The following is an 11,349-nucleotide window of genomic DNA, read 5'->3' on the forward strand; positions in this document are numbered from 1 at the left end:
GGTCATTGACTTTATTGGTTGTGCACGTGTATATATCGTTTTTATTAGAGTAACCCTTTCGATAAATTGAAGCCAACCACATCCCAACTGAGTAGACTTACATACGAGTGTCAGGTATTTCAAGATGTTTTTGTGTACTATGCTAGATCTACTTGTCTTTCGTGCCTAGCACTTATAACTGTTTACACGTGAATGTCTGCATAAATACGTTGATAGGTACCCCAACTCGCCACCTCTAGAGAGAACAACAAACAAGATGGCGCTCACCATGTCGGCTGAGAACACGCTGAGGTCTCCCAAAAGGAAACTCGGTTCCAAAGAGATGTATTCGGTTGTCTGTCTCCTGGTATGTAACCTGTGTGAGCAAATGACGTTCTACAGCGTCGCGGCCAACATGATCCTCTTCTGCACCAGTGTACTTGACTACAGCAGCCCCGAGGCGGCAACCATCAGTCTCGTCTTCTCGGGTACATTTGTATAGATGCAACTTCATTATATAAGTACGAATGGGGATAATTGTAACAGGGTACTCGAGCGAACGCTTTAACCCTCGGCTACTCCACCATCCTTCACTGTAACAAATTTGACACAGGAACTGGTGATAAATTAACATCAATGAACATGTATGACATTCACTTTACAAATTCACTAACTGTGCACTCATGTTCCGTTATCCACACTGAAATGTAACATTATTAAGTTGTTCTCGACACGAAAACGTTGATAATAAATGAGCCACTATTGAAAATATCAGTTTTGTCAAATCATTCAAAAGTATGGCAGCCATCCATTCATGTAATTATTAGTTCATTTTCGCCATTCGATACACAATGGAATGTTTTGGCGGATAATCGTGACGGTTGCTCTCTCAAGATTATGACTTGGTAAAAGTATTGGCAGTTAAATGACGAAACCTGTTTCTGGCTCCTGCATTATCTTGTGCACATAGCCTAGTAACTTTCAATCATAGCTAGCCCCACTGGCAAGCAACATTTGGAAACTATTTCGCACACTGGATGTGAAGAAATCCACTTGGAATAATCACTGCCATTGCACTGGGATTCCAACTCACGGTCAGCAGTTCCTTTATAGTTCTCCAAGGAACCACTCGTTGATGAAGACACGGTCTGATGTGCCAAATATTTGTGACGTTGGAATTAAAACCAAAAAGAAAAAGGTTGATTATTTTCTGTATTCATCACAGATCAGCTGAAAATTATGTCGTTTAAACGACGAACAAAGATTTTAAATATTCAAAGTCAATGTTCTTTGATTTTGAGTCAAGGCATATCTTTAACAACATCAAATGAGTTGACTTTAAATAATCTTTGGTTAGTTCAAGTCCTGAATTGATTTTAGCCATGCTATAGTTAACCTGTCTTTGGGCGAACTGTAATCTAGAACGTATAATACGTTCATTTTGAACTTGGCTGTAATAAGTTTTATGCAGTAGTGAATGTGTTGGATTCTGTGTCCTGTCTCGTGGTCCAGTAAATGTACTCTGTGTGTAGGGATAGTCTTATTCCTGAATGTGCCAGGGGGCTACATCGCAGACTCCATGGCAGGCCGGTACAACACCATCCTGGGGTCGGGACTAATCTACCTCATAGGTGAGTTACCTAGTTCACGAGGCACTTTCTTGTCACTCCACTGTTACGAATCACAGGTCAGACAACAAAGCCAGAACAATGTGGTGTGTTACATATTGGTGGTGTTATCCACAGAGCGAAGTGCTATTAATAAACCGACGTTAAAATAATAATAATACTCGTACACACACACACCCTCCAACCTGGTGTTTTTAGAATATTTTAACACACGAAAAACAACGTTAATGTTTCGAGAAGTGTTTGGATTGTGAGCTGCGAGTCCTCTATCGTGGATGACCATGCTCAGGTGACAGAACAAACCAGATCATACGCGAACAGCCCAACTAACCACGTCGTGGGGCCACACCACTTAGCTTGACGCTCAGCATACAACTCACGGAATAAAGAAGTTGTCATCCAATGATGTCTGTCTACACTGTACTTCCCAGCTTCCGAAATGCCACTCAAAGAAGTCAGCACTGGTTGCTGTGTTATCTTACCCTCCCGTGAGGATCCGGATTTGAACTGGTCTTCTATACCCCATGCTTGTCGTAAGAGGCAACTAACGGGATCAGGTGGTTAACATGTCATCGTATCAAAATTGCGCAGATCGATGCTCATGCTGTTGATCGAAGGATTGTCTGGTACAACCTCGATTAAAATACAGGCCACCGTCACATTGCTGGAATGTTGCCGAGTGCGGGGTAAAACAACATTCAAACCTAACCCTCCAGAACCGGGAATCACATTGAAGTGAGAACTCAGTTTATAACTGTCCTGTCATATGTTCATATGTTGCAATGTGTCATTACAGGTCTTGTGATGATACCTATCTCCGCTGTGGATTATAAAGATATGTTCGGCAGGTCTGAGGATGGATCTGCGTGTGATATGACATTGGTATGTGGTAAGAGATATTTTACGATCGCTTTGGGTAATGCATTTTCTGTAGGTTTGTACCTCAATACCTCATTCCAATTTCTTACTTTGTGATTTGTTTTGTTACTCATTCGAGAAAAATGATGGGCAGTAACAGAAACTAAAGGGCCTTTTAGCTTACAAATTATTTCAAACTGTCAAATAAATGAACAGATTAATACACGTTGTTTATAAACATACGTTGCAAATGGACAAACGTGTTACAGTTTGAAGTAGTTTTCAATAAATTATTTGATTCAATTTTTATACTTTGCCTGATGTTTCACATTCACTGTAGTATGTACACTGAATGTTGTTTCCCCAGGAGGCGAGACGTGTCTACTTCCTTGGAGGTTTGGTATTTGTTGCCCTCGGCACCAGTAGCATCAGAGCCAATATTGGGGCGTTCGGGGCCCTCCAGGTGGAAGGGCTGGGCGAGGACGCCGTGCAATCCTTCTTCAACTGGTAAATTATGATACAGACAGACGTCTTCCAGTATATAAAAGAAACCTCTTCCAAAATTCGAGTTGAGCGTATCCTGCCCCAACTCTAGTGAGTGGTCGCCCCAACTCTAGCGCCAATAACACATGCAAAAGCAAGTCAAATGTTCATGTAAAACGGGCACATAATGGTACAAGTCGAAAAGGGAATTACAGCAGGTATCGTTTTTGTCACCCTTTCAAAGTCGACCCGTGAAGGTCCCGGGGTAGAGTAGGCCTTCAGCAACCCATGTTTGCCATAAAAGGCGACTATGCTTGTCGTAAGAGGCAACTAACGGGATCGGGTGGTCAGGTTCGCTGACTTGGTTGACACATGCCATCGGTTCCCAATAGCGCAGATCCGTGCTCATGTTGTTGATCACTGGATTGTCTGGTCCAGACTCGATTATTTACAGACAACCGCCATATAGTTGGAATATTGCTGAGTGCGGCGTAAAACTAAACTCACTAACTCACTTTCAAAGTCAAAGTTTTAAATATTCCTATACGTAAGTACGTAAAACACTTTGAAGGTTTTGATGAGGATCTTGTCACACAGGTGTATGGAGATATTTCAGCAGTATGAATCTTAATGCACAGATGTGAACGTAAAACACGTGAGACGGTTACACGTGTTACATGTGCCGTTTGACAGTGTTTCTTGTCGTCTCCCAGGTTCTACTGGGTCAACAATGCTGGAGCTCTGATTGCCTTCTCTGGCGTGGCCTACCTACAACAAAACATCAGCTGGGTGTGGGGACTATCTGTACCCTTCTTCAGCATGTGTCTGGCCCTGGTAGTCTTTGTCTTGGCCCGGGGAACGTACCAGCACACACCACCAGCAGGTCTGGCTCAGTAGCGTTTGACAAAACTATCTGTTCCGAAAATTATTTCATGTTTTTTGTGTGTGTTTTTTGGCTTTTGTAAGAAGAAACAGTTCACTGGAAAAGATGGATGTCTGAAACTCTCTCTGTAGAAACTGTGAATGTGTTTCTTTAATCTACAAATGCATTAATGTATATTAAATTTTTGTACTATACACATATTTAACTATAAAGAAGAAACAGAATATGATATAGCAGTTTGTTGGGCAGTATTCATAATAAATCAATTTCCACGTGAATATCATTTTCGTACACGCAGGCACATTCACGTTTCTGTCTTTGTATAAAATGTCCATGTATATTTTATAATACAATTTACCCAGGTGACAGCTGTGGCCAACGATCCTCGGGCACATGCGTGATCCTTGAGTCCCAGGCCCTTATTCTCGAAATGTTCGTTGTCCTGAGAATTCTAAACTTTAATCACAGCCAATGTGTTCAGAATGGGCTTAGAAGTTCGCAGGGCTACGAACGTCACAAACGTGTTGAGAACAGCTAACCTGGTACACGGATTTGGTTCCGATGTTACGTTGGCAAGAGCGATAATAATGCACTCATTCACGTACCCCTTCCGTTCGTCTATTTCCTCGCCCACTTTTTGTTTCAGGAAGTGTGTTGACGTCTGTGTTCAGTCTATGGCGTAGAGGATGCGGACAGTTTGAAAAGATGAGGAAAACGAAAGGCGGGTCGTATGATGACGTCACTGTAGATGGTGCAGTCGGTGTCCTGAGAATCGTGCCTGTGTTTCTACTCATGATCTTCTACTGGGTGATATACTCTCAGGTAACCACAAATCTCGCACAATATTCTAAAACAGTAAACCAATGTCCATATCCATCACGCTTGTAACGAACGTTTTGCGTTCAGGACCTTACTGTGCATATATTTTAAGTCGCTATGGTCTCATTAAGGTCTCCATTTCCTGTGACATCCTGGAAACGTTGCATTACGCTTCCACAGCCATGACTGGCTTAAGATATCAGTCAATGCACTCACTTTGAATCTCCTGAATTCTGGTCTGAGTGAGTGGGTGAGTTTAGTTTTATGCCGCAGTCTGCTATATGGTACCGGTCTGTAAATAATCGAGTCTGGGCCCAGACAATCCAGTGATCAACAGCATGAACATCGATCTGAGCAACAAGGAACCATGACGTGTCAACCAAGTCAGCCAGCATGACCACCAGATCCTGTTAGTCGCCTCTGACGACAAGTACAAGTTACTATCAATTCTAACCCGGAACTTCATGGTTTAAATTCTGTTCTGAAAGAGTAATACTTTCCAAGCAGTACATACGCAAGTCAGTTTTCAACAGTCTGTCCTTTATATTTGCAAAAAGTTAACTTGAACTATTTTTTACAGCTATTAACTTTAACTCAACGTAGAATAATTATACAAACTTTGGCATCATTGCTGTCACACACAATCACTTTAAATAACTTACAAGCTCAAGTGTCTCTAAATGTCTTGGTTGAATTTTTCATTAGTCCACAGAGTAACACTTGGTCTGTTTTCAAATTCAATTGTACAGATGATGTCCACCTTCTTCTTGCAATCGGAGAGCCTGAACGTTAAAATTGGGGACGTCAAAGTTCCAGCCGCCATGTTGTCGATCTTCGACATCCTCGTCATCCTTCTTGTCATTCCACTCGTAGACAGACTGATATACCCGCTGTTCAGAAGGTTAGGTTGGCCCCTCAAACCGCTTCAGAGAATTGGTGAGGCCCGCCGAATCCATTGCAGTTAATACAAATAAATGTTTGTGAAAAATATTTATTGTGAAAAATATATATTTTCAAAATTACATCTATCCCAAAATGACAAATGTATTAGAAAGACAAAACATACTCCGTGTGAATAATAGTATACAAATGATATAGGGCACTCGTGGGATCAATAACGACGAGTTTCATGAAACAGAGCCTTTTCTTACCAAAACAAAACATACTTTAAAACGGGGAAAATATAAGGTGTTGTAAACAAGATTGTTTCCGTGAAATTTAAGTAACAACTGAATGTTAGGTGTACAATCTATGGAAAAAAAGCACGTACAATTACATCTAGCAATATCTTAGACGTGTAACAGAACAGCTTAGGCGGAAACTGACACCAACGTTAACATACCACAAAACCGAGTTTCTAATCTGTTTATTCGTGTAACGAGATGTGTTACTCTCCCTACAGGGGTGGGTCTCCTGCTGGTGGGTGGTTCCGTGGTAACGGCAGGGGTGGTGGAGATGTTCCGGAAGCAGGACCTTTCAGTCAACGGAGCGGTCATTCAGGTGCTTGGAGATGAGAAATTCAACGCCTCTTCCATGTCGGTGCTTGTGCAGGTGCCACAGTTTGCATTAGTTGGAGCAAGTGAAGTGTTTGCCAGCATCACAGGTGAGACGTAATCAACAAATGAATGAGGTAGGATGCGTGGAGAATTGCGGTATTACATAGTTAACAGTGAAACTCACGTTATATTATGATCATCGACGATCTGCAGTGTGGTCGAATTTTGACAGAGTAAACCACATCAGCCGTCGATATAACCGCCGGTTGTTATTTTATCGGACCGGCAGTTTCAAATACGTGCAGGCCCTAATGGCCTTTCGTTAATTATATGTCCATTATATTTCAACTGGGATGTATCCCCTATTTTTCATTAGTAACATGACGGAACATACACGATCCATCATGTTGCAATAATTTACATTTTTACTTCCTGGTATTTCAGCACTTTGGCGTAGGAATGTCAACATCAGACATACAAATAAAAACTCCCGTGTGTACCACAGGCTTCGCTTGATTTTGTAGAATCAGTTTGAGACTGTGTACAGTGTAGTCTAGTTTGCTTTTATTGGTTTGACTTTCACCAAATGGGCCTGCAGACTTTAAAGCTTTCAAGTAGCAGCAGGTCCTGATGGCCAGCTGGTAAATTAAAGTATTGCAAACACTGAACCACGTCCAACATTACATAATACAACAGTCCATTTGTATAGTCACTTACTGGATGCATGCTCAAAGCGCACAGTTGAGAGAAGATCCCGGGAAGAAAAGTTTGTATGAAAAGATGGGGTTTAATGCTTGTTTTCAAAGTTAATGTGTTCCTGAGGGACCGGTCATCAGAGGAAGAGAGTTCCAACATGAGGCGGTGGCAAAGACAAATGGAGGTTGGCCATAGGTTGTTCTGACTTGAGGCACACTGAGGAGCTGTTTTGATTTAGAGGGCAGAGAACGTGACAGTGGTTGAGTACGTCCGACAGATGGAAGGAGCTTGATTGTTGAGACACCTGTAAGCTAAGCAAAGGACCTAGAAGGTGATACAGGAGTGGCAGGAGGCCAGAGTAGGTTCGAAGCCAGTGTCGGTGTTCTGCACTTTCTGGAGCTTGTTTGAACGGGACAGAGGAGCACCTGAGAGGATACTGTCATAATTGTCCAGTCTCGAAATGACGAGGGAAAGCACCCAAGTTTTGGTGGAGTTTACTTACTGTCAGATAATTTCCGATGCTCCTGAGTTAAAAAATATGACATTTTAACAAGAATTGCCCTTCGAGACCAAGCTCTGGATGAATGATGACCCCACGATCTCTGATGGGTTCTGAAGAGAGAATGGTCCACCGGGTCTGGTCGGAATATTTCCGGTTTGCTTTGGATCCAATCAGCAAACACAAGTGGGGTGTAATGAATTAATGTTGTTTTACGCTGTAGTTACTTAGTAAGTTAGTAAACTCCTAGTAACGACTGGGCCGAGTAACCGATGCTTGTCTGAAGAAACGGATTATCTCTTAATGCATGGGATGATCAAGCTCGCACCGCGTGGTTCGTTCTCTCTGCATCAGTCGCAGTATGTTTGGTCTTGGATCGAATATTTACAGGCTGGGATATCTTGATCAAACAGGTGGGATATTGCTAACCCAATAACACTGAGTCTGAACGAGGCATGTGTTTACGGTTCAGCGGCACACATTCGGCAGGGTTCACACGAAAATAGGTAATTTTAAATTGCCAGGGCAGTATTACGACTGAGCGATATGAAACATGTTCTTCTATACACTTTGAACACCGAGGAATGGTCAAGCTTCTGATATATCATTTCTCTTCATGTGTTCCTGTAACTTCATCATTTGTCTATGTATTTTCCAGGGCTGGAGTTTGCGTTTACTCAGGCACCCCCTTCTATGCAGGGGCTTCTCACAGGGCTTTTTATGATGACCTGGGGACTTGGCACCTTTGTTTCATCGGCCATTCTTAAAATAGTTGAAGTATCCACGAAAGACGGTAAGTTGTGCTAAAGAGAGTCTGATTTGTAAACGCACCAGCACAATGAGGGAAAATGTTACTGCTGCCTGAACAAGAGGACAAAGTAATCAGTATCTCCCGCAACTGCGAAATACTCTTCATGAATATGTCTACTAGATATAGTTACAGTATCGTGTACATATGGCAGAGTGGAGGGAGAGTACTGTAAATTTTTTTACAGTTCTGCTCCAGAAAAGAACGCTACCACCAAATTAAGTTGAGGGGGAACTTGTTGCCATGGAAACACTAAAAAAATATTTAGTCTGCAATCCAAACCTTCTAAAAGGCACCACTATAGCACCAGACCTATCTATGTGCCAAGTTTGGTGAAGAAATAGTGAATGGTCTAAAAGTTCTGCTCCGGAAAAGAGCGAAACCACCAATTTCAAAATCCAACTTGTCATGGAAACCACAAATAATAAAGTCACACACTGGTGTAACCCCACAAAAGGCACATCCATGGATCACTGTAAACACGGCGTGTGTACCAAGTTTGATGAAACAAATTTGGGAGATCTGTTCCCGACAAGATAACATCCTCAAAGCCACAGCCTAAGTCATATGTCTATGGAAACCACACCCAAAAACATAAAATAAATAAAATTCATATCTAGGTCTTATCCCAGCAGACGAACGTTTTCATATCCAACCCAAGAGCAGATGACGAACACCCATCGTCGCTCCCATTCACACTGCTCAATTCAATGCCTTCCCTTGTCCCCATTGTTACATCTTTAGGGAGTCTACCACTGCACATTCAAGTACCTCACTCCCATTGTACACTCGCTCACGTTTCTACGCTTTCCATTGAAAGTGGGAGGTAACTTGTATTGTTGTCATGATTTCCTACTTTTATATCTACTCACAGAATGCCCCGTGATAATGTAATGGAGACTTAATTTCAATATGTCTAATTATCAACTTCAGCTTTTCACGGCTGATTCTACTGCACAGGTCTCCAACTCCCTCCTCCCGTCGGACATGGTCACACACCATACTTGCGTTTATTACTGTTAACTGTTGCTGTTAACGTCGGATGCAGCATACGTGTATCCGAGCTGACTTGAACCATACACGACAAACCAAAGACCAAGGCGTATGGTGCAAGCAAACAAAGGTTTACAACCGCGGCAAATCTGAATTCAACAGCGAATCTTCAAAGGGACGCAACTTGGCCTTATTTCCTGACCCCCCTTATCATTGTGCAGACGGTCTCTTTGACAACAGTAACGCTATAGGATATTGTAGTACGGCTTATTCAACGGAAGAGTTACAACATTCATACCGTTAACGCCGCTGGGTCAACACTTCGGTATGCGGTGTAGTTGTCATATTATATGTACACATACATTTACAGAAATTTGCTCCTTTAGATCCATGGCTTCCGGACGACATCAACAACGGAAAGGCCGAATATTGGTTCTTCTTGCTGGGCGGCATGATGTTCGTTAACTTCATCGGCTTCATTTTTGTTGCTCGCCGGTATACATACGCCACCCACCAAACCGAGGAGAGTGTCGCTGCAGATCAGAAGGGCTGCAACGACTGAAATGTTACTCGCCCAGACAAGCAATAAACAAGCAGCAACCTGCTTCAGATTCCTACACAACGCTGTCTCATAATTAAACCAGTGTAACCACTATTAAACCAACTTGCCCATTCGGAAATGAATGAGACCAGTTGGATATTCTGTTTGTTCGGGCAGGTAGAATAGAAGAGGTGGATTATGATCGGTTTCTGGGACAGTATCAGATTCATCGAATAGCTGTGGTCGAGGGATAGCGCAACACCCATCTTGCGATGATTTGTCTTGCACCATTCCCGCACTCAGCAATGTTCCAGCAGTCTGTAAATAATCGAGACAAGACCGATAATCCAGTTATCAACCCTTACTGGTCAAGGGGTTTGGTAACTGCTTTTCATTTAAATATGGGTCCTAGTCAAAAATGGCCATAATTATTTTATTATTTTTCAATACTCATGACATTTGTGTTATTTGATATCAAAGTGTAAAAATGAGAAAAGATGTTATTTCAGAAAAAACTTGATGTTTATTACACACAAACAATTCATTTTATACAAATAACAAATATATATGTATGTTCTCTACTCGTGTACAAGCACCATTTCGCGGCTTATTTTTACTGTTTATCAGTTACTTCTAGTCAAAATCTTGATCTTCTAATGGTCAAGTCAACTGTTACGTCTTGTCAAAAACTTGATCATTCCAATAATCCTCCTGAAGATAGGCCATGGCTGCTGCTTCCTTCACGTGAAAAGTATAAGAACAATTACTTGATCTGTTAGTTATATGTCCGTAAGTTAACGAGGTACTTCTAGATTCACACATTAATTAAGGTTACACAATGTATGTAATCATGTGTTGATAAGTGTTTAACGAGCCAATTAGAGGATAAGTGAACATTACACCTTCTGACCTCTTGAAGACTAAAAATATAACATACATAGTTTACCATTATTTACTAGATGATATATATTATCATTTCATATATTTGAGAACAGGGAAATACCTTTTGGACATAGGTTTATCCACTAGACTCCATCAGTAGAGATTTCCCCTTCTGTCTCGAGAATAGTGAACTTCTCATCCACCTCAGTCTCAAAGTATCAATGAGGAAAGTACCTCAATAATGAACACCAAGTGTTGTGTGAAGTAACTTCTTTTGTCATTTTCACACTTTGATATCAACTAATACAAATGTCATGAGTATTGAAAAATAACAAAATAATGTGTGGCCCTTTTGACCTTTTTCTGTGGCCATTTTGACTAGGGGTTGTGGCCATTTTGTCTTTTTTGTGTGGCCATTTTCTCATGTGGCCATTTTGACCCGTTCCCTTTAAATATTACTTCATAATGGAAATAGGTCATGACGTGAGTGAGGTTTCGGATGACAAGTACCTGCTGTTCAGCAGTTCAACAAACATTGTAGTAAGGAAGCCTTTGTGACCTAAATACGTGTTTATTCAGTATAGGGTACATAGAATATTACATCATGCCAAATCTCAGTCTCTCTACAATGTGTAACTTTACAATTCTGTGGTCGAAAATATATTCTTCTACAATTCTACAATCACAAACAGCTCCGGAACACCTTGGAATGTTCTATTTATACCCTGCCTCAAAATCATGGGACTATCTATTATGTCAAAAAAAAGACAATTTGCAAGCCCAA

At 41.4% G+C, this 11,349-nt stretch overlaps 1 protein-coding gene across 1 annotated transcript; it reads left to right on the top strand.

Moving 5' to 3' along the window:
* Positions 1-249: 249 nt before the first annotated feature.
* On the top strand, positions 250-9,764 carry LOC137283264 (solute carrier family 15 member 4-like). The gene is made up of 10 exons (XM_067814693.1): positions 250-467; positions 1,512-1,610; positions 2,404-2,489; positions 2,833-2,972; positions 3,662-3,831; positions 4,478-4,653; positions 5,400-5,586; positions 6,053-6,253; positions 8,000-8,134; positions 9,529-9,764. Exons 1-10 carry the CDS (start codon positions 257-259, stop codon positions 9,702-9,704), a joined length of 1,581 nt encoding a protein of 526 aa, XP_067670794.1. The 5' UTR covers positions 250-256; the 3' UTR covers positions 9,705-9,764.
* The last annotated feature ends 1,585 nt before the right edge of the window (positions 9,765-11,349 follow it).

Source organism: Haliotis asinina, chromosome 5, assembly GCF_037392515.1.
Source record: "Haliotis asinina isolate JCU_RB_2024 chromosome 5, JCU_Hal_asi_v2, whole genome shotgun sequence".
Lineage (NCBI taxonomy): Eukaryota > Metazoa > Mollusca > Gastropoda > Lepetellida > Haliotidae > Haliotis > Haliotis asinina.

Bases quoted from the DNA above. Each gene is read 5' to 3' on its own strand.
- LOC137283264 (XM_067814693.1), top strand. From the start codon at position 257: ATGGCGCTCACCATGTCGGCTGAGAACACGCTGAGGTCTCCCAAAAGG. The intron at 468-1,511 runs GTACATTTGTAT...CTCTGTGTGTAG, and splicing joins CATCAGTCTCGTCTTCTCGG to GGATAGTCTTATTCCTGAAT. The intron at 2,973-3,661 runs GTAAATTATGAT...GTCGTCTCCCAG, and splicing joins GTGCAATCCTTCTTCAACTG to GTTCTACTGGGTCAACAATG.